The sequence below is a fragment of the Callorhinus ursinus genome, unplaced genomic scaffold, assembly GCF_003265705.2.
Source record: "Callorhinus ursinus isolate GAN/ISIS: 27379988/994484 unplaced genomic scaffold, GSC_fseal_2.0 scaffold12, whole genome shotgun sequence".
NCBI classification, from domain to species: domain Eukaryota; kingdom Metazoa; phylum Chordata; class Mammalia; order Carnivora; family Otariidae; genus Callorhinus; species Callorhinus ursinus.
The window spans coordinates 47,943,133-47,968,416 of record NW_027397074.1 but is presented as its reverse complement, the minus strand read 5'-3'; the positions used below and the strand labels follow the sequence as shown (position 1 = coordinate 47,968,416).

Genomic DNA, 25,284 nt, shown 5'->3' with positions numbered 1-25,284 from the left:
TCTTCCAAAAAATAGTGTGGTGATAAATGTTAACTAGACTTATTAGGATGATCATATCACAGTGCATACAAATACTGAATCATTATGTTGTACACCTGAAACTAATATAATGCTATATGTCAAATATACTTCAAGAAAATAAACAAACAAATAAAATTTTTAAAAAGGATATTTTTTTCAAAAGTAGTGCTGGAACATTAGATGCTCATATGTAAAAATAAGAATTTTATCTGTATCTCACACCATAAAGAAATACCAACTCAAAATGAAAAAGAGACCAAAATGTAAATTTAGAAAACTTCTAGACAAAAACACAGGAGGAAAGCTTTGTACACTTGAGGGAAAAATTTTTTAGATATAATGTTAAAATCATGAAAGAAAAAACTGATAAAATTGGGCTTTATCAAAATTAAGAACTTCTGCTCTTCCAAAGACATTGTTACAAGAATGAAAAGATGTGCCACAGATTTGGAGAAAATATGTGCAATTCATATAATCTGATGAATGACTGAGAAGGCAGAGAAAAAGAGGACATGCTGAATAATTCCATCTTATAAAATTCCAGAAAATGCAAACTAATCTATAGTGACAGAAAGTAAACCAGTGGTTGCCTGGGAATGGGGGATAAGGGATTATAAAGGGGCACAAGGAAACTTTTTGGGATGATGGATATTTTCAGCATTGTAATTGTGGAGATGGTTTCCCAGGTATATAGAAACATCCAAAGTTATCAAACTGTATACTTTAAACATTTGTATATAAGTTATAGTCCAATAAATTTTTTTAAGATTTTATTTATTTATTTGAGAAAGAGAGAGAGGAAGCACATGCGGTCGGGGGGGTAGGTAGGGGGAGCAGGAGCAGAGGGGGAAGGAAAGGGAAGGGGAAAGAATCTCAAGCAGACTCCGAATTGAGCGTGGAGCCCAAGGTGGGGTTCGATCTCATGACCCTAAGACCATGACCTGAGCCAAAACCAAGAGTCAGTCACGTAACTGACCAAACCACCTAGGTGCTCCCCAATAAAGTTATTTTTTTAAAAAAAGCAAAAAATACACACTAGAGTTGTTTTGAAAATTAAAGAATGTATTAAAATGTACCAAAAGAAAATATAACTAAATATCTTATAATCTTAATAGAGGTCATTTTAAGTACAACATGAAACTTGAAACTATAAAGAAAGCAAGAAAATTAAATCTTAAATTTTACTACATAAAAATATAAACCTAATATATTTAAAAAATACAAGTAATTAATGAAAATTACAAAATGCCTATGCTAATAATTTAGAAATGCAAATTTTAAAAAGGGATGTCATTTTTCATCTATGTCAAAACTTTCCAAAATCCAGCTACTACCCTTAGTATGAACCCTGATGTTGGTGGGCACATAACTTGAAACAATTATTCTGGAAGAAGGTTGGCATTTAATTAAAGTTTTCAAATGTGCATACTCTTTAACTCAGTCATTTGTTTTCAAGGAGTTTCTCTAAAGAGAATCAGAGAAGCATCAAAAAAAAAAAAATAACTATATACACAGTACCTCCAAAACAAGGGGATGTTATGTAATCATTAAAATATAAATTTATTGATAAGGAAAATAGCCATGTATTTGAGTAGCATGAAAGACTGTTACAGCTGCATGCTATTTGTTATTCCATTTAAGTAAAATTTTTGTGTAAAATTACTGGTATCATGGCATACTCTGAACGTCAGCTAATTTAACATCTATTCCCCCTTTCCCTTAGTCCATCTGTATTAGTTCTCAGCCTCCTTTACAGCTAGAGGAGGCTATGCAGACACTATTATAGCTATTGAGACCTAAGTAGAAATTTCCTAAGAATATTATAGAAACATGCCTTTCTGATAAAAGTTATACTTGTTGCTACAGCTACCTCTTTCCCCTACCTCTTGCCTTGTAGCCAGGTATGATGACTGAATCTGAAGCAGTTTATTGTCATGTGCCAACCAACACACTAGAGAAGGCACAATGCAAAGAAAGAAAAAAGCAGGGGTGCCTGAGTGCCTCAGTCGTTAAGCGTCTGCCTTCGGTTCAGGTCATGATCCCAGGGTCCTGGGATTGAGCCCCACATCGGGCTCCCTGCTCAGTGGGAAGCCTGCTTCTCCCTCTTCCACTCCCCTTGCTTGTGTTCCCTCCCTTGCTGTCTCTCTCTCAAATAAATAAATAAAATCTTTTAAAGGAAGGAAGGAAGGAAGGAAGGAAGAAAAAAGCTGGGTCTCTGATAATATTCATAAACCACTACACCAGCGTCTACTGCCCACTTATCCCCCATCGCTTTATGCGGGGGGGGGGGATATATAGATATATATATATAATGTAATTTATACATACATAGTATAAATGTCACTTAGTGCTTAAGTAACATTTAGCCAAAACCACCCCAGATGGTTATTTATTATATACATAAGTAAATATATAGCCATTAAGTATATTAAAGCTTTTTATAATTATAATATTCTCTAAAGGCAAGGATTTAGGGTACTAATTACCTCCATTCGAATACTGTTGATACAGTTAATTGATAGGGCCCTTTAGTCAGTTTGACATTATATTTCAAAAGCTTTAAAAATATTCTTATCCTTAAGAGATGAGGAAGGACACTATATATTACTTAAAGGGTCTATCCAACAAGAAGATCTAACAATTGTAAATATCTATGCCTCTAACATGGGAGCAGCCAATTATATAAGGCAATTAATAACAAAACGAAGAAATACATTGACAACAATATAATAATAGTGGGGAACTTTAACACCCCCCTGACTGAAATGGACAGATCATCTAAGCAAAAGATCAACAAGGAAATAAAGACTTTAAATGAAACACTGGACCAAATGGACTTCACAGACATATTCAGAACATTCCATCCCAAAGCAATGGAATACACATTCTTCTCTAGTGCCCATGGAACATTCTCCAGAATCGATCACATCCTAGGTCACAAATCAAGTCTCAACCGGTACCAAAAGATTGGGATCATACCCTGCATATTTTCAGACCACAATGCTTTGAAACTAGAACTCAATCACAAGAGGAAAGTCGGAAAGAACTCAAATACATGGAGGCTAAAGAGCATCCTACTAAGGAATGAATGGGTCAACCAGGAAGACTTAAAAAAAAAGAAGACTTAAAAAAAATTCATGGAAACCAATGAAAATGAAAACACAACTCTTCAAAATCTTTGGGATACAGCAAAGGCAGTCCTGAGAGGAAAGTACCTAGCAATACAAGCCTTTCTCAAGAAACAAGAAAGGTCTCAGATACACAACCTAACCCTACACCTAAAGGAGCTGGAGAAAGAACAGCAAATAAAGCCTAAACCCAGCAGGAGAAGAGAAATAATAAAGATCAGAGCAGAAATCAATGAACTAGAAACCAAAAGAACAGTAGAACAGATCAACGAAACTAGGACTGGTTCTTTGAAAGAATTAACAAGATTGATAAACCCCTGGCCAGACTTATCAAAAAGAAAAGAGAAAGGACCCAAACCAACAAAATCATGAATGAAAGAGGAGAGATCACAACCAACACCAAAGAAATACAAACAATTCTAAGAACATATTATGAGCAACTCTATGCCAGCAAATTAGATAACCTGGAAGAAATGGGTGCATTCCTAGAGATGTATCAACTACCAAAATTGAACCAGGAAGAAATAGAAAACCTGAACAGACCTATAACCACTAAGGAAATGGAAGCAGTCGTCCAAAATCTCCCAACAAACAAAAGCCCAGGGCCAGATGGCTTCCCAGGGGAATTCTATCAGATATTTAAAGAAGAATTAATACCTATTCTCCTGAAACTGTTCCAAAAAATAGAAATGGAAGGAAAACTTCCAAACTCGTTTTATGAGGCCACCATTGCCTTGATCCCCAAACCAGACAAAGACCCCATCAAAAAGGAGAATTACAGACCAATATCCTTGATGAACATGGATGCAAAAATTCTCACCAAAATACTAGCCAATAGGATCCAACAGTACATTAAAGGGATTATTCACCACGACCAAGTGGGATTTATCCCTGGGCTGCAAGGCTGGTTCAACATCCGCAAATCAATCAACGTGATACAATACGTTAACAAAAGAAAGAACGAGAATCCTATGATCCTCTCAATAGATGCAGGAAAAGCATTTGACAAAGTACAGCATCCTTTCTTGATCAAAACTCTTCAGAGGATAGGGATAGAGGGTACATACCTCAACATCATAAAAGCCATCTACGAAAAACCTACAGCGAATATCATTCTCAATGGGGAAAAGCTGAGAGCTTTTCCCCTAAGGTCAGGAACGCGGCAGGGACGTCCACTCTCACCACTGCTATTCAACATAGTATTAGAAGTCCTAGCCACAGCAATCAGACAACAAAAAGAAATCAAAGGCATCCAAATCGGCAAAGAGGAAGTCAAACTCTCACTCTTTGCAGATGATATGATACTGTATGTGGAAAACCCAAAAGACTCCACCCCAAAACTGCTAGAACTCATACAGGAATTCAGTCAAGTGGCAGGATATAAAATCAATGCACAGAAATCAGTGGCATTCCTATACACCCACAACAAGACAGAAGAGAGACAAATCAAGGAGTCGATCCCATTTACAGTTGCGCCCAAAACCATAAGATACCTAGGAATAAATTTAACCAAAGAGGCAAAGGATCTGTACTCAGAAAACTATAAAATACTCATGAAAGAAATTGAAGAAGACACAAAGAAATGGAAAAAGGTTCCATGCTCATGGATTGGATGAACAAACATTGTGAAGATGTCAATGCTACCTAGAGCAATCTACACATTCAATGCAATCCCCATCAAAATACCATCCACCTTTTTCAAAGAAATGGAACAAATAATCCTAAAATTTGTATGGAACCAGAAGAGACCCCGAATAGCCAGAGGAATGTTGAAAAAGAAAAGCAAAGCCGGCGGCATCACAATTCCGGACTTCCAGCTCTATTACAAAGCTGTCATCATCAAGACAGTATGGTACTGGCACAAAAACAGACACATAGATCAATGGAACAGAATAGAGAGCCCAGAAATGGACCCTCAACTCTACGGCCAACTCATCTTTGACAAAGCAGGAAAGAATGTCCAATGGAAAAAAGACAGTCTCTTCAACAAATGGTGCTGGGAAAATTGGACAGCCACATGCAGAAGAATGAAACTGGACCGTTTCCTGACACCACACACAAAAATAGACTCCAAATGGTTGAAAGACCTAAACGTGAGACAGGAGTCCATCATAATCCTAAAGGAGAACACAGGTAGCAACCTCTTCGACCTCAGCCACAGCAACTTCTTCCTAGAAACATCGCCAAAGGCAAGGGAAGCCAGGGCAAAAATGAACTATTGGGATTTCATCAAGATCAAAAGCTTTTGCACAGCAAAAGAAAGAGTCCACCAAACCAAAAGACAACCGACAGAATGGGAGAAAATATTTGCAAATGACATATCAGATAAAAGGCTAGTATCCAAAATCTATAAAGAACTTATCAAACTCAACACCCAAAGAACAAATAATCCAATCAAGAAATGGGCAAAAGACATGAACAGACATTTTTCCAAAGAAGACATCCAAATGGCCAACAGACACATGAAAAAGTGCTCAACATCGCTCGGCATCAGGGAAATCCAAATCAAAACCTCAATGAGATACCACCTCACACCAGTCAGAACGGCTAAAATTAACAAGTCAGGAAACGACAGATGTTGGCGGGGATGTGGAGAAAGGGGAACCCTCTTACACTGTTGGTGGGAATGCAAGCTGGTGCAACCACTCTGGAAAACAGTACGGAGGTTCCTCAAACGGTTGAAAATAGTGCTACCCTATGACCCAGCAATTGCACTACTGGGTATTTACCACAAAGATACAAATGTAGGGACCCGAAGGGGTACGTGCACCCCAATGTTTATAGCAGCAATGTCCACAGTAGCCAAACTGTGGAAAGAGTCAAGATGTCCATCGACAGATGAAGGGATAAAGAAGATGTGGTATATGTGCACAATGGAATAATATGCAGCCATCAAAAGGAATGAGAGCTTGCCATTTGCAACGACGTGGATGGAACTGGAGGGTGTTATGCTGAGTGAAATAAGTCAATCAGAGAAAGACATGTATCATATGACCTCACTGATAGGAGGAATTCTTAATCTCAGGAAACAAACTGAGGGTTGCTGGAGTGGTGGGGGGTGGGAGGGATGGGGTGGCTGGGTGATAGACACTGTGTAGGGTATGTGCTATGGTGAGCGCTCTGAATTGTGCAAGACTGTTGAATCATAGATCTGTACTTCTGAAACAAATAATGCAACATATGTTAAGAAGAAAGAAAAAGAAGAAGATAGCAGGAGGGGAAGAATGAAGGGGAGTAAGTCGGAGGGGGAGACGAACCATGAGAGACGATGGACTCTGAAAAACAAACTGAGGGTTCTAGAGGGGAGGAGAGTGGGGGGATGGGTTAGTCTGGTGATGAGTATTAAAGAGGGCACATTCTGCGTGGAGCACTAGGTGTTATGCACAAACAATGAATCATGGAACACTACATCAAGAACTAATGATGTAATGTATGGTGATTAACATAACAATAAAAAATTGAAAATAAACTAAAAATAAAAATAAATAAAAATATTCTTATCCTTTTTTTGACTGTCTAATTTCACTTTTAGATATTCATCGAAGAAGTAATAATAAATTTGAAAGAGTACTGCTACAATATATCTACAATATTAATAAACTGAAAATAACATGTCAAAAACATAATGCTGGCCGAATGATTTTATAGTATGGATTTATGATAGGATATTATGCAATCCTTAAAATTATGTAATAAAAATATCTAATTATATAGAAAAATACTTCACAGCATTATGCAAAGTAAAATCCTTTGGGGATAATGAAAGATATTTTTATAAAGATTAGGGCAATGCAATTTCAAGCTATATTACAAAGCTGTGATCACCAAGACAGCATGGTTCTGGCACAAAAACAGACACATAGATCAATGGAACAGAAGAGAGAGCCCAGATATGGACCCTCAACTCTATGGTTAAATAATCTTCGACGAAGCAGGAAAAAGTATGCAATGGAAAAAAGACAGTCTCTTCAATAAATGGTGCTGGGAAAATTGGACAGCCACATGTAGAAGAATGAAACTCAACCATTCTCTAACACCATACACAAAGATAAACTCAAAATGGATGAAAGACCTCAATGTGAGACAGGAATCCATCAAAATCCTAGAGGAGAACATAGGCAGTAAGCTCTTCGACATTGGCCACAGCAACTTCTGTCAAGACATGTCTCCAAAGGTAAGGGAAACAAAAGCAAAAATAAACTTTTGGGACTTCATCAAAATAAAAAGTTTCTGCAGAGCAAAGGAAACAGGCAACAAAACAAAGAGGCAACCCACAGAATGGGAGAAGATATTTGCAGTGACAGTACAGACAAAGCACCAATTTCCAAGATCTAGAAAGAACTTCTCAAACTCAACACCCAAAAAACAAATAATCAAGTCAAAAAATGGGCAGAATACATGAAAAGACACTTCTCAAAAGAAGACATACAAATGGCTAACAGGCACATGAAAAAATGTTCATCATCATTAGCTATCAGGGAAATTCAAATCAAAACCCACACTGAGATACCACCTGACACCAGTTAGAATGGCAAAAATTGACAAGGCAAGAACAACAAATGTTGGAGAGGTTGTGGAGAAAGAGGAACCCTCTTACACTGTTGGTGGGAATGCAAGTTGGTACAGCCACTTTGGAAAACAGCGTGAAGGTGCTTCAAAAAATTAAAATAGAGCTACCCTATGACCCAGAATTTGCACTACTGGGTATTTACCCCAATGACACAGATGTAGTGAAAAGAAGGGCCACATGCACCCCAATGTTCATAGCAGCAATGTCCACAAAAGCCAAATTGTGGAAAGAGCCAAGATGCCCTTCAACAGACGCATGGATAAAAAAGATGTGGTGCATATATACAACGGAATATTAGTCAGCCATCAGAAAGGATGAATACCCAACTTTTGCCTCAACATGGATGGGACTGGAGGAGATTATGCTAAGTGAAATAAGTCAAGCAGAGTAAGTCAATTATCATATAGTTTCACTTATTTGTGTAACAAAGAATAGCATAGAGGACATTAGGAGAAGGAAGGGAAAAATGAAGGGGGAGACATCGGAGGGGGAGACAAACCATGAGAGACTGTGGACTCCCAAGAAACAAACTGAGGGTTTTAGAGGGGAGGGGGGTGGAGGGATGGGTTAGCCCAGTGATGGGTATTAAGGAGGGCATGTATTACATGGAGCACTGGGTGTTACATGCAAACAATGAATCATGGATCACTACATCAAAAACTAATGATGATAGTTTTTTAGTATGGTGACTAACATGACATAATTAAAAAAAAAAGATTAGGCAAATGTCATGAAACATAAGTAGACATTGCTGGATGGTGGAATTACCAGTAATTTTTGTTTTCCTCCTTTTGGTTGTCCATTTCTAAATTTCACATTTCTTTTGTAATAAGAAAAACTAAAGTTATTGTAAATATACCTATATTTGTTCAGAACAAAGAACTGAAATAAACAAATAGGAAGAGATGTAGATTAAATCTAGTTTTATTTCTTCTCTGTGAAGCTCATTAATTGGTTTACTTCAGCTAAAAAACAGATTCGCAATAGCAAATTTATCTGACATCAATGTAGAAAGTCTTATACATACCAAGAGTAAAAAGCACTCTCAAGAAGTAAAAAGTGAAAAAGTAAGAAGAGTACTTATTTTAAATAATTACAGGATTCCATCATGTCCAATATGAATGCACATCCAACAATTCCAAAACAGAACATGCCAAATCATATACATTGGATCTGGGGGAAAAATTTTTTTAATTTGTCATTGAGTAATGCCTAGAGTAAGTAAGAAGCAAAAATATGCTGATAAGCCTAAGATAACCTGTGACATAAAAACAATTGAGACTAAAATCAGGAGGAAAATGGATGAGTTATCTAAGCTTTCCTTAGTTCTTCTTGTCTAATCCATATCTTACAGAGATTACCTCTCTGGTTAAAAGCATCCATTTTTATTCAATCTCTGTTGGTTTTCATCCACTTACAGTAAAAATCACCCACTCAGAAGCCAAGGTCTTAAACATTTTTCAAATAAATTCAGTGTGCAGCATGCCATTTCCGACTATATTCCCAGGACAGTATAGGAGACCCAAGGAACTAATACATTTGTATAAGATGTTGTAAGGATAGTGGCTCTTTCCACCTTTTTTATAACCCAAATGTGTTATAAGAAAATTGAGAAGAAAGAGAAGGGAAAGGAAAAGGAGAAAGAAACCAAACAGTATAAAAATATTTGCTAACAAAGTGTGTGTGTGTGTGTGTGTGTGTGTGTGTGTGTGTGTGTGTGTGTCCAAACTGAATTCAAACTAAAGAATACATTAGTTGTAATAAAGAGTATTTAATTTTGGAGATTTTTCATTGAGTTAGATATAAATAAAGCTTTTTAAACACTTCAAATTAATGAGAAATAAATTTTAAGCACTTTAAGTAGTTAATAACACGAAAGTTGACTTACCATAAATTTCTAAACCTTGTGGAAAATACTCTTTGTATTCTAAATCCTATCCACTAATGCCTGGGTGAGGATGCGTATCATAGTCAACAGTGCCAATTTTTAATAAGGGATTTGAAAAGGTTGATTTAATTCCCAAATTTTTTTTTAATGCCACCCCATCATCAGGATTAGAAACCCTGGTTACTAAAGATGTTTTATCCAATCAACATCTCTCTCTTGTCTAAGCTACTCAGAAAGAAAAACTGATACCTGGAGAAAGTCACACCTTCACAAATTACCCCAAATTCACTGTGATATTCAAGCTTTATATACGAAACCTCTTTCAAAGGATCAGAACCAGAGAATTGAACAATCGCCCTCTCCAGCTGCTGGAGAAAGCAAAACCACAAAGAGCATCTACTTACGAGATTACTTTTTAGGGGCATAGAATATAAAACCTACAATAAAGATGAATAATAAATATTTACATTCCAAGCCAAAAAAATTCCACAGTCTAAAAAGAAACATTTGATGTTTTCATTTCTGAATACTGAAGCAAAATGATTTTAATAATTTTAATCAAACTTAAAAGGTACACCTTATTACCTTGTTGATATAAGCTATTTGCCCTTGAACAGGCAAACAAGAAAGAAAAATCTTTGAGACATTTTTATATTCTGACTTAACAATTATCTGATAATTACCCTATCATTACCTGCTGATGAAGGATTCCATTCTGAATTCTTAACATTTCTGATGTTATAGGCATGTTACTTCAAAAGTCCTACCTGGAAAGAGACTGAGAAGACTAACTGGAGATTTGTTGGTATCAATAGTTAGTTTGTGGCTTGCAGTTTTTGAAGGCTGACCTGGTAGACAGATTAATTTCAGGGGAAGTCTAAATTTACATTGGATAACCCGAGGAATGCCTGAAATAAAAAGAGAGAAATGTAGATTCATAGACTTGACAGAAAATTTGACCCCAAAAAATTTGAACTATATTAATAGTTTGAGTAGCAATATATCTTATCTTAAAATTTTGCTCTGGCCCATTTCATTTAGCATAACTGAAAAAACTACAAAGTATTATCATAATACATATTTTTATATTATTGTCAAAAAGTTCAAGACAAAAATAAAATCCTAAAAAAGAGCATAGGCATGAGGTCTGTCTTTAATATAAGAGCATACTTTAAAAATCATCACAGGTGAACACTATACAACACAGTATATTTACTCAGAGAGGGAGACAAACCATAAGAGACTCTTAATCACAGGAAACAGACTGAGGGTTGCTGGAGGGCAGGGGGCTGGAGATGGGGTAACTGGGTGATGGACATTAAGGAGAACACGTGATGTAATGAGCACTGGGTACTACATTAAGACTGATGAATCCCTGAACTCTACCTCTGAAACTAATAATACACTATATGTTAATTAATTGAATTTAAAATTTAAAAAATTTTTAAAGAGGCAAAAAAAACCAGTTAATTCAATTTTATATTCAATTACTGAACCATCTTTAAACTAAGACCTTCAAATCTCTAGCCCCTAAAATGAGCAAATATGTATATGAAATCTGTATCAGGAAGATGCTATATGACCTTATCTAATATTTTTTCTACCACCAAAAAATTTAAATCTTTAGCTATTTTTACTTCTTGAAGATTCAAATTACAATTAAAAATCTACAATAAATTATAAACATGAAGGCAGAATTTGCTCTACTGTAGTTCTACTGAAGTTCATGTCATTTTACACAGTAATATTAAGAATATTACTTTCATATGAATTAAATTTTTCTCAATCCATTTAACTTTACATATCACTGTTAAGTGACATTTTGAAAGTATTACATGGTCATTCAACTGAATTTTTTAGTACATTTACAGGCATATTAAAAAACATAATTAAATAAATAACAATTAAGAGTTTTATGTCAAAATTAAAAGTTTTTAAGATCATTCCTTTCAGGGGCACCTGGATGGCTCACTCATTAAGCGTATGCCTTTGGCTCAGGTCATGATCCCAGGGTCCTGGGATCGAGCCCAGCATCTGGCCCCTGCTCAGCACAGAGCCTGCTTCTCCCTCTTCCACTCCCCCTCCTTGTGTTCCCTCTCTCGCTGTGTCTCTCTCTTTCAAATAAATAAAATCTTTAAAAAAAAAAAAATCATTCCTTTCAATATTTTTACAGAGAATGAAATTGAAACCAAAGCAAATTAGGTTCTTTACTTATAAATCTAGCAAAGCCATTTCTACAACTTCATTGTTCTCTCCTTTTATTCTAGGATTCCACCTTTGATTGGATAAGATAAAAGGTAATATACTGAAACCTCTATCTTAGTATATTGCTGTAGAGAAATGAAAAACTTAAAACGTCCTACTTTACTTGATGTAGCCACACATTAATTCCTTTATCTCTTTATAGTGGAGTCAGTGAGCAGCCTAAAAATAGCAAAAGCAGAAGCAGTTAAAGCTTGGGGACATGATCCCAAAGCAGAATCCCTAGAATTAGCGATATATTCTGTTAATGCCAATTGGAGTTGTGGGGCTTGCTTGACATCCAAGCTGGGAGTACACTTTCCAGCACTACTTATTCAAGAGGATAGTGAGAGATCTCAACAATGGCAAGCATACTGATATATGAGGTCAATTAAATACTTTTTCAGAGCATGTGGAGCCTATTTGTGATTCTCTTCAACATAATCTATTATCCATTAAATTTTACATAGCTCATTTTTTGCTCAAAACCAACAGATGTTAAATTCACTTCTCCTGGAATCCTAGATGCAAATTATAACTGGTGTCTCTTCAGAAAAGTCCCAAGGCATTATTTCCTGACATTCTCTGAGGTTTTAAAGGCATGTGTATTTGTACTTTACAATGATGAAATGTTTTGTCTCAAAATATTATGGTAACATGATCTAAGCTACTGCTCAAACCACAACCATCAATATCACCATAAAAATATTACAAAGCATTTTTTCCAACTTCATATATTCCATATAACTCCAAATTATGGAAATATACCTACTAATATGTTTCCTCTACAATATATAAATTACAGCCTCAATTAATAGATGCGGCCTGGAAAGAACAAAGACACTAAAACCTATTTCCATTTCCTTCACTTTTAATGAATGTAGTAATGGAAAAAAATCCGTCATCTTTTGACAATTCTGTACAGGCACGAAGAGAAGCTACCTTTCTATATACTTTCACCCAAAGTCTGAGCTAAGTGTTCAAACAAAATTTGACTATAAATGTCCTTCTGAAACTATACTGCTAAAACTGTGGCTCTACTTCACTTGGATCAGATAGATACTATTTGAGTTGGTGGTAAAAAAAAAAAAAAATTAATCACAATCAATAACACTGGCCTTATGTTACTGAGTCTATATGTTATGTCTTATGTTACTGAGTTACCCTAAATTTCCAAGAACCTAGAGCTAAAGTAACTGGTCATATATATATGTTTTCAGAAATTGAAACAAATGGCTTGCAAACACTAATGAACCCAAGAAGGGAAATACATTATAACTCAATTCACAACTCAAGTCAGTTAATGACAGTATCACACACTAGGGCAATGGTCTGCAGTTGCTAAGATTTGTAGAAACCCTCCATAATTGCTTTTCTCTCCAAGAACTGTAAACCTGTTTCATAGGACATTTGGAAAACATTATTTTGAAAAATGATGACACTCATACTTAATAAAATGATTATGGCTATTCTTTAAATGCTGGCAGCTTGAAAAGTTTTACCATTGGTGGGGGGTGGGGGGAAAATGAAATCCTTTAAAAACCAGTTTAAGGAAACCATATCTTTAAAAAGAAAAATTGTAATGCCAGTATTTAACACTACTTTCCATTAAATTAAAACCCCAGTCTTTTAAAATACAATCTCCAGTATTTAGACATGGAGTTTATCAGAGGCACATTTCTATTGAGCTTTATGCTTTCTTGAAAAACCTGAAATGAAAATTTGCTAACAATTTACTCTTCAGGCTGTGATTGCATCTAAGAACCTGAAGCCAGAGGTATAGAGGTATGTGTGAATGCATGCATATATGTACCTATAATAAGGAAAGAAAGAATTGCATGTATTTAAAGACTTTTCAAATTTGCTACTAGAATAGCTTTTGACTTAGATGAAAGTCTAATTGATCCTAACTTTGCCTACCATCAGTGATATTTTCTCTATGTAGTTGGAAAAACAGTCTCTGTATCTGGCTTATTCAAATAACTCTCTGTTTTGCTGAGAAAAAAAAATGTCATTTATAATACTCAAATATTGGCCTACTCGTTCATCAGAATGACTTTGTTCTGCAGTTTTTTACCAAATATAATCACCTCTCCTTCAGACACTTCCCTTTCTAGCCTAACAGAGGAAATGGATAGTCGCAACTACTCTGGTGCAATTAATCACAAAATTATTTAACACTTAGAAAGAAAATTCACACTAAATCCACTCTTGACAGAACAATTTCTCCAGGAAGACAATTCTAATTACACCTGGCACACCCAAGAGCCCAGTATCACTGTCAAGAGAGAAACCAAATGTGCTTTGGCGGGGGGGAGGAGAAAAGAACATATATATCAGAGTAGAATAACTATATATATTACACATCTATATAATGCCTTCAGAACTCTTTCCAGGGGCCTGCTAGAGTCATTTCATTTTGAAAACAAGGAACCCCAAAGCAGTAGCAATGTCTGGGAGCCAGAACTTCCTTGATCCCTTCCTGTTATGTCTGGCTACGTACTGTGCCCCATCTGCAGTCATGTTTTACACTGCCCATGTCATGTAACTTTAATGCAGACATAATGGAGACTAACTCTTATGGGACAACATAAAACCTCCTTTGCTTCTCTTTTTCCACATGTAAAAGCAGGACTGCTTATCTGCAAAGAGCCTGAACAGATCAGGCCAATAAAATGGACCAGTCTTTGAAATTTGAAGCCTTGTGTGTAAGTTAAGATCTAAGTAGCAATATATTATTTAATCTTGCCAACTAGGTGAAGCTGAATATTGTAACCCTACTCTGTAAAGCTTAATTATAATTTAAAAATATATCATAAGAGATTATTAGCTTTGTATTGAAATACAAAAATTTCCATGTATTGTGATTTTTTTTTTCTCGTGGTTTGGACTGAAGTTACAGTAAGAGGGAGTAAATTCCTTTCAATAATAACCTTAACCAGTTTCTTAAAGTTAAAATTAATCATTTAAATAATATGGTATTTTACAAAAGTTAGTATAAAATCTTACTAGCTAGATCCAAACTTGCCAAGTAAAATGTAAATATTTATTGTTAATAATCAGTTATTTTTAATAACCCAAAATCCCAATTTGACAAGTATATTTCATGTTATTAAGCTAAACACTTACTCCTATTAAAATGTTTCTCATATAAATATATTTTCACTTCCCAGATACAATGCAACTCAAGTTGTTGGCATTACCAAAACTGTATGAGTAAATTACTGCCATTATTTTTTAAGTATTTATTTATTACTAATTAATATTGTTATCTAATATTTATCTCAAAATATCTAATAAACCACCATACTAAGTCTGTGTTGAGAAAGAAAAATAGTCAAAGTAGGACATACTCTAAGTGCCTGTCATCTACCCTGACATCGCACAATTCAAAGATGAGTACTTAAACCCTGCTCCCGAGGAGCCCAAAATCTACTAGGGAAACCTAAGGAACAAACTTATTGAAATTCATATTATGACTGGTATTGCAGCACAGTCATACATAAAGGATTGGGGGAAAACAAAATAGGTAACAATCAACATTGGCCCAGGTAAGTTCAAGGGGTCAGAACCTTGATGACATTGCCCCACAAATTCTAAACAAGATAAGAAATAGGCCGACAGAATAAGTGCTTGTGGTGCTCTGATTAGAGAGAGCAGTGGATCTATTCGGACATATAGAAAACAGAAAATCTGTATGTCTCAAAAGATGTGTGCATCAGTACAGGTAGTATATAATGTCAGTTTGTGCTGATATTAATGACACTAACATTGATCACTTGGTTATGGTAGTGTTACCAAACCACTCCTGTAGAGATTGTTTTCTCCTTGTAATTAAAAAGTAATCCATGAGGTAATGTTTTGAGACTGAATATTCTATTACTCCAATGAATTTAGTGTCCATTGATGAATCTTTCCTGAACTAATTATTACAAAGGTTTTGCAAAATAATGATTCTCTAATTCTATCACCCATTCTACACTTATTAGCTGACCTCCTTTTGCAGAGTTTTCCTTCTATACGTGCCTTTATTTTATCACCGTACTGACAGATTCTAGTTCTGTCTTCAATATATTATAATAAATTACCATTATTATGATTTTGATGCTCAAAATGTCCCATATCTAGCCAGTGGAAACTCCTCCACCGGCTTCTGAATCATTGTGAGGTACTGTGATCATTTCTCTTGACCACTTCTTTGCTCTCTGACCCAACAATATAGAACAGACTCTCTTATTTTCCCTTCTCCAGACCTGGAAACAGCCTTTTCTCTAAGAACCCTGATCCCTTTGACTAGAGATGGTACTCAGATATGAAGATCTCTGCAACAGAGGTGTTCACTGCTACTGAGCTGAAGCCTGAATAGGTCTCTGCCCCATCTCCAACACCTCTACTCTACTCCACTGCAATAACCTCCAGTTGCACTTCTGACAGGCAATTTGGCTTCAAAACCAGTTCTTCACACTGAGTCAGAGTGATCTTTCCAAAATACAAATCTGTTCCTGTCCTTTCTGGGGCAAAAGCATATGTGTGCATGTTCACATCCACGCACTTCATGACATACTTAAAACCATTTAGTGGCTACCCTTTGGTCACAGAATAAACATCAAAACCACTAGCATGATCAAAAAGACCTCACAGGGCCTATCCTTTCCCTATACCCTAGTGACATTTTGACCACTTTGCCCCAGCCCTCAATCAATTACAAAAAAAAAAAAAAAAGATAGAAAGAAAGAAAGAAAGAAAGAAAAAGAAAACAGACGATGAGAATTCAGTGACGAACACCATTTTTTCCTTATTCTTTCTTTATTTTAAGTAAAATAAGATAGCAGAGCATATGAGTAAATCACCAATAACTTACAGATATAAGTGGTCAATGACACTTTTGATTTTTTTTTTCCAAAAAAGTCAGGGAGCTTCATCCTTTTTCATGACTCTGAAACAACTAATAATGAATGACAAGTCTCTATGTAAGGAAACATTTATGATCCTCTCCATAGCCACATGAAGGCACTGAATCATCCTAAAGAAGTTTCTATAGTTAAAATAGCAGTCTATAAAAATAGTTCATTCATGGTATAATACCAGTTAATTCACTGACCAAATTTCAATTCTGAAATTCATTTTGTTCTAAATTATCTTTTCACTTACCATCAGGATTTCGATCTATCCACCAGAGGCAATGCAAAAAAGGACAGGGGAGAAAGAATGCAACAAATTATTTGTGGTAAAATTACAACACAAATTTAATACACATCTGCTTAAAAATATAAATTAAAAAGGGCACGTATTGCATGGAGCACTGGGTGTTATATGCAAACAATGAATCATGGTTCACTACATCAAAAACTAATGATGTCATGTATGGTGATTAACATAACATAATAAAATAAAATTAAAATATATATATAAATGAATTAAAATTTTTGAGATTCTCTCAGATGATTTAAGTGGCCCCCAATAAAAATAAGTCAATTCACAACTGAAGAATATAACATGAATAAGTGAAATCTAACAATATATTTGTACATTCATTCTCAGAAGTCAATGACAGTGTGTTATTTCAGTGTAAATGTGGCAAAAAAAAAAGTCATAAGGTATATGATCTAGATCAAGAGCAAACCAGACTCAATATGTAAATGACATCAAGAGGATTAAATGAATTGTTGGGAAAAAAATTTGAGGGAAATGCCAAATACACAGTATTTCCAGTTACTCTCACTTATATTATAATGTCTTTTTGTTTTTGGCTTGTCTTGGTATTCCTTTATTTTTATAGACTTTTTTTACATTTTAATTTCTAATTAACTTTCAACTAATTAATGCTATTCTCTTTGGTTTAGCAATAATTTATAATCTTTTAAATTCTGTCTATAGAAAAGCATACTAGTTTTAAAAATGGTATGTATAACCATAAGATCACAGACTGATTTTACAACTTTATAACATATTTTTAAAGCATTTTGTCCACTTGCTATGTAACCTATTTCTCTATTTTAAATTCATATTCAACCAGTGTCACCCCTTTCCCTGAAAACAAATGAAATACTTAGTTGAATTAAGGCATCAACAGTCTCTACAACACATACTTGAAGTGTAACAAGGATAAAAAGTGTAAAAGTGCCTATGATTATTGAGACGCTCAATTAATGATAAACGATCTAGAGATTTTAGCCAAATATTTCTTTCTTTTTTATTTCACAACTCAAAATTAAAATAACACTAAAACTTTCAATGTTCTTTTCAGAAATATCCAACTAAAGAAGTCTCTCTTTGATGCCTTATGGAAGTTTTGTATTTCTTTCTGAAGCCAGCTTCCTCAAAGTCATTTAAACATAAAATATTTACATAACCCCAGATTTTGAAAATATAGATAAATGATTAAAATGGTCAATACTGGTTAATAATGAATTTTTTTAACAACTTAAAGCAAAATAACTTACAAAGCAGAAGAAGTAGATTTTGAAAACATGTATTAAAGTGATAACGTTATCTTAGAGTACAGGGTTGTCAATGCATAAGCCAGAAAATTCACTTAGACAAAATTAAAACTATAATTATTAAAAAACATTGCTAAATACACAAAGTGGACATCAGTAGAAAAGAAAAAGATAATCAAGGCATCTCTAAAACTTTTAGAACTAAAAAAACTGTACAGAAATGTTTAAAAAACACAAATGCAACCTTGCTAAAATATCCTATTATCAGTTACACTACGTTAAAACATTGAAAAAAAAAGCAATGACTAATTATTCATATTCTACCAATAAACAGATTGTCAAACAGTTAATATGAAAAATTCACTGCACAGGGAAAAAAACAAACTATAAAATTTAACCAAACGAAGTTGAAATTTACACTAACTGAATCTCAACTGGACTGAAGATAACGTTTTTAATTTAAAAAGAGTTCCTTGAAAAAGCACAGATCAAATTGTAGTAAATCTGTTCTTAAATATTTTAACACGTACGATACTAAAGAGTTTTATTTAGTCATTAGAACAGTCTCTGAAACTCTGAATACTGCTTTATATTAGAGCATTTCATAATAGTCTTTTTCACTAATTCAGACAAGGCTTTTCTTCTTTGTACAAATAAGTGAAGTCTAATACCATTCTTTGAGTGTGAATAAAAATATATCATATTTGCTATTAATTGAGAAGACAGAATCAAACATTATATGTGGAAATCAGCTAAATAGACTTATCTCTAATAATTTATAACACACAACAGTAATTTGGACATACAATTTCATTTAACACTAGGAAAGAATTATTTCTCCATTTAGTAATATTTTACAATGTGTTTTTCAGTCTTAAACACTTAAATATTTTACTCATAACCCCAATATTTTAAAAGGAGTAATTAGGCTTATAAATCTGTGAACAACTGCGTGCTTACCTGATGGTCTGGAATAAGAAACAACAGCATTTCCTTCCAACTGAGGTGGTGTATAACTCCCTTTCAGATAAACAGAAAACGATACTGTTCTACTCATCTCTGGTGCTATAAGCAATGTAAAAGTAATATTAAGTTACAAAATTTTGGACAATTATTATTAACAACAGTTAAAATTATGCATACACTACATGCCAGCTAGTATCCTAAGCACTTTACATGGATTAATTTATTTAATCCTCACAATAACCCAGTAAGGTGTGCACTATTATTGTCCCCAACTTTTGTGCATGAGGAGACTGGCTACAGAGAGATTAAGAAGCTTGCCCGAGGTCATACAGCTAACAGAGAACTGGAAACTGACTTCAGAACAAGGGTGCCCATATTCCACATCACTGCTTGTCTTTAGTCAGATGAATAGGCAGCATGATCAGAGAAATATGTACACAAAAAGGCAAGAGAATCTGGGAACAGGGATTAGTACACTTTATCATGGCTAGAATACTGACTGCAGGGGAAAATGGGAGGGGGGACTGCATAAGGATGTAACTGTAACTGTAACAACTTTGCAGATTGTACATAGACTTCTATATTCATGTATTGGACCTCCAACCTGTGTTAGGCAGTCTTAAGAGGTTTTTAACTGGAAAAATAAATTGTTCAGAATGTGTTTTGGAAAGACAAATTGGTTTCCTGAGATTAAGAATTCCTCATATCAGTGAGATCATATGATACATATCTTTCTCTGATTGACTTATTTCACTTAGCATAATACCCTGGAGTGGTGGGGGGTGGGAGGGATGGGGTGGCTGGGTGATAGACACTGGGGAGGGTATGTACTATGGTGAGTGCTGTGAATTATGTAAGACTGTTGAATCACAGACCTGTACCTCTGAAACAAATAATACATTATATGTTAAAAAAAAAAAAAAAAGAAGATAGTAGGAAGGGAAAAATGAAGGGGGGGAAATCGGAGGGGCAGACGAACCATGAGAGACTATGGACTCTGAGAAACAAACTGAGGGTTCTAGAGAGGAGGGGCATGGGGGGATGGGTTAGCCTGGTGATGGGTATTAAAGAGGGCACGTACTGAATGGAGCACTGGGTGTTGTGTGCAAACAGTGAATCATGGAACACTACATCAAAAACTAATGATGTAATGTATGGTGATTAACATAATAAAATAAAAAATAAAAATATACAAAAATAATAATAAAAAAAGAAAGACAAATTGTAAGTATTGTGAAAAGAATAGAAAATAAAGTGAAAATCCAATGATTCTCACCTACAAGGTTACTTCAACCATTCGACCATTCATTCAGTGTTTCAATTAATATTTTATTGAATTCCCCCTATCTGTCTGGCGCACTCAAGTAAGGGTTGATAATACAAAGGCAAAAGAGAGAAATATGTTCTTGACTCCATGAATAAGATATAGAATGACCAGCTGAACAACAGCAGTAAACAAAGAAAGAAAAAGACTAGAAAGATAAACAGAAATCATTTTGATGGGACTAATGACAACTGGGATGCAAATGATAGGACATGAGAGATTCTGTGCAAAGAAATCTTACCAAAAGTGGCCATTTATGACCTGTCTACTATTTTAGGCATTATTACAGGTATCTTACACAGCTTCATTTTCTAATTAAATCCGCAAAACAGCCCTGCAAGACAGATATCACTATCCCCTTTCTGCAGATTAAAAGAAATGGAGGTTCCAAGTAATTACTAAAGTAGTTTGACGAAGGTTACACATCGAGTAAGTGTCAGAGCCAGAATTCAAATTCAGGCCAGACTCCAAAGCCAATATTCTTTCTTCAAACATAACTGATTCAATAAACAGCTCACTAGAGAAACATTTAAATTGTATTTAAATACAATTACAGGCCCATCCAGTTAAGGAAAGCACTTGAAAATCTATAATTACTTCAGCTCAATGACCATTCACTGAATATTGCTATTTTTTAAAAAAGTATCATTCATGCTTGATGTTTGGAGGGAAAATATAAGCAAAACAACACAATCACTGATTTTAGAAAGATACCAGCCTCACTTATTCAGACAAGAAATATAAGCCATGAAATAAACATACTAACTAAAAAAAATTTTTTTTAATTAAAAGAAAACCTCACACCATGATAGACTTTAAGCCAAAACAGAACACTTACCCATAAATTCAAAGGTGAACTGATCACAGGTCAATACTAAAGGTGGTTGCACATAGACTGATAATTTGGCTTTTTGCAGTGCCAGTCGATTCTGCAATGTGACCTAAGGAAACAGAAATTGTTATTAATAGAAAATTACATTTTATCCAAACTGATAGGATAGCAAAAGTATGTAAAAAATCATTAGCAAATAATTAGGAAACATTGTGAGAAAAAATGAGTAGTGACAAACATAACATGTAACATAAATAGTAGATTAATTGGTAAGTAGGTAAGTGGTAATTTCTACCCAGTTAGAAACTGGACAAAGGAGTTAAACAGACTTCCCTCCAAAGAAGATATAGAAATGGCTAAACAAGCAGATGAAAACATGCTCAATATCTTTAATCACTATGAAATACAAGTTAAAACCACAATGAGATACTACTACACATCTACTAAAATGCTGTATTCAAAAGAACAGACACAAAATAGGTGTTAGCAAGAATGTGAGGAAAAACACCTCATACACTGCTGATGGGAATGTAAAATGGTATAGCCATGCAAGAAAATAGGTTTGACAGTTTCTTAAAAAATTAAACATAAATTTACCATATGACCTCACAATTCCATGCCAAGAGAAATGAAAATATATGTCCCCCCAAAAACTTGTACACAGATTTCATAGCAGCATTCTTCACAATAGCCAAAAGTAGAAACAACCCAAATGTCCATCAACTGATGAACGGATAAACAAAATATGGTATATCCTTACAATGAAATAGTATTCAGTGTATTCAGTAATCAAAAGAAATGAAGTACTGGCACATGCTATAACATGGGTAAACCTTAAAAACATTGTGCTAAGGGGTAGAAGCCAGTCACAAAGAACCACATATTGTATGATTCCATTTATATGAAATGTCCAGAATAGGCAAATCTATAGAGACAGAAAATAGATTAGAAGCCGCTGAGGGATGGGAACGGGGGAGGGGTGGACCATGGAAGATGAAAGGTAGCATGTGGTTACTTTTAAGGGGACAAAAATGTTCTAAAATTAAATTCCGGTGATGGTTCCACAACTCCGCAAATATAATAAAAATCACTGAATTGAATTCTTTATATGAGTAAATTGTATGGTATATGAATTATATCTCAATAAAACCATTAAAATGTTTTATAAAAAGCAAAGGACATTGCTGCTATAAACACTGGGGTGCACGTGCCCCTTTGGATCACTACATTTGTATCTTTGGGGTAAATATCCAGTAGGGCAATTGCTGGGTCATAGGGTAGCTCTATTTTCAACTTTTTGAGGAACCTCTCTACTGTTTCCCAGAGTGGCTGCACCAGTTTGGATTTCCACCAACAGTGTAGGAGGGTTCCCCTTTCTCCGCCTCCTCGCCAACATCTGCCGTTTCCTGACTTGTTAATTTTAGCCATTCTGACTGGTATGAGGTGGTAACTCATTGAGGTTTTGATTTGGATTTCCCTCATGCTGAGTGATGTTGAGCACTTTTTCATGTGTCTGTTGGCCATTTGCATGTCTTCTTTGGAAAAATATCTGTTCATGTCTTCTGCCCATTTCTTGATTGGGTTATTTGTCCTTTGGGTGTTGAGTCTGATATGTTTATAGCAGCAGTGTCCACAAGAGTCAAACTATGGAAAGAGCCAAGATGTCCAACAACAGATGAATGGATAAAGAAGAAGTGGTGTGTACACACACACACACACACACACACACACACACACACACTGATATTTTAGGGCCCAAAAAAAAAAAAAAAAACCAAAATCTTGCCATTTGCAATGATGTGGATGGAACTAGAGGGTATTATGCTAAGTGAAATAAGTCAATCAGAGAAAGGCAATTATCATATGATCTCACTGATATGTGGAATTTGAGAAACAAGACACAGGATCATAGGTGAAGGGAGGGAAAAATGAAACAAGATGAAACCAGAGAGGGAGACAAACCATAAGAGACTCTTAATCTCAGGAAACAAACTGAGGGTTGCTGGAGGGGAGGGGGGTGGGAGGGGTGGGGTGGCTGGGTGATGGACATTGGGGAGGGTATGTGCTATGGTGAGCACCGAATTGTGTAAGACTGATGAATCACAGACCTGTACCCCTGAAACAAATAATACATTATATGTTAATTTAAAAATTTTTTAAAGAGGGGCGCCTGGGTAGCTCAGTTGGTTAAGCGGCTGCCTTTGGCTCGGGTCATGATACCAGGGTCCTGGTATCGAGCCCCGCATCAGGCTCCCTGCTCAGCAGACAGCCTGCTTCTCCCTCTCCCTCTGCCTGCCTCTCTGCCTACTTGTACTCTCTCTCTATCTCTCTGTCAAATAAATAAATAAAATCTTTAAAAAAATTTTTTTAAATAAATAAACATATTTAAAAAAAAAAGGAAAAATCTGCCCTGCACTTGGTGAATAATTACATCATGAAATATGTATTCATTTTCTTTTACGTATAGATGTGGCAATGGGATTATCTTATGTAGTATCTGCATACCATCTTTTGCATAAATTAATTATTCTCTAAAGATTTCCTTACTAGGTGGATATTTACTAGCCTAGATACATATCAAAGCACCACATTTTATTCCATGGCTTAACACAAAAATACATGACAGATCTAATTCTAGAAAATATCAAAGAGTGGCAATATTGACTGCTGCATATCTCAGCTGGTTGCATTTCTAAACTGGTGCTCTTATATGGTGACGCTAAGAAAACCCTCCCATATTAGAATCAAAAGCTAAGAACTCTGGGTTAACAGTGTGACTGGGAAGTAGGACAGGTTTGGGTAAAGAAGGCCAGGACTTCTCTCACTCCCTAAGGAGGAACAGCAGCAGAAAACATCAGGCCCGTGGATTTTTACTGGGCCACAGTGCTAAGGGGCATCATTTTTCAGGCTATCAAAGAAAAAGCTTAAAGATCTTAGTTCCGTTGCGCATGTTCTCTCTTTGGACTTCTGTGTCCTAAAAATCCCAACCTTTGAACAGTCTCATTTGGATGAGTTCATCCACGTGGTTGGTATGGTAAGCCAGACTTAACCACAGTCAACTGCCAGGTAGGGTTGGTATACCAACTGAATCACAATCTCTGGGGGTAGTTCTGGGTATTGTTTTTTTTTTTCCTAGCTCCCCAGATGATACCTATGTACTACCAGAGTTAAGAAGCACTCTTCTATATGGCACCTTTGCTGTAGAGCAACTTATAGTCGAGTTATTAGATTCTAGTATATGAGAGAAATACATGTGATTATTAACTCACATAGTGCAAGGGTACACTTATTTTTAAGAAAAGTAGTTTTCAAATTTCTCTTAAGTAAAAGGCATGTATCACCTATTCCTTAATATATATTTTACATATATATTCATATATATATAATATATACGTACACACACATACTATAGAGAAAGAAACAATATACAGGAATACACAACTGGCCCAGAAACATTATATACATATAATTAGATTCAGTAAGTATCGTGCAATCATTTTAAATGATGTGGGTAGTCTATACAACTTAAAAAATAAGTTAAACACAAAAATTTTGACTTGCAAAATAAAATTTGAAAGGATAACTATTGATGCAAATAAATACAATAAATACATCAAATGAACAATGAATCCTCAATTTTTACTTTATAAGCCCTGGGAATACATGAGGGGAATCTGCATACCACAAGCAAAGCTTCCTTCATGATATCTGATCACTATAAACAAAAAATTTTAGTAAAATCTTGATGGTAATTATGGGAAGAATAAATTATGCCAGGTCCACTGAATAAACAGGATACAACTTAAATATTTTACTATAAATAATAATATAATGCTAGTCTATACATATATTTTTAAATAAAATTAATAATATT

General features: G+C 35.1%; 1 protein-coding gene across 4 annotated transcripts in view; it reads right to left on the bottom strand.

Annotated features, from left to right (window-relative positions):
* BBS9 (Bardet-Biedl syndrome 9) overlaps positions 1-25,284 on the bottom strand; it is a 474,925-nt gene that overhangs the window by 265,851 nt on the left and 183,790 nt on the right. For all 4 annotated transcript variants that reach the window (XM_025873123.2, XM_073899047.1, XM_025873126.2 and 1 more), the window contains 4 exons: positions 21,417-21,519; positions 19,249-19,353; positions 17,000-17,014; positions 10,375-10,515 (listed from right to left, as the gene is read on the bottom strand). In XM_025873123.2, the coding sequence (XP_025728908.1) occupies positions 10,375-10,515; positions 17,000-17,014; positions 19,249-19,353; positions 21,417-21,519 (364 nt within the window). The remainder of the gene's footprint in view (positions 1-10,374; positions 10,516-16,999; positions 17,015-19,248; positions 19,354-21,416; positions 21,520-25,284) is intronic.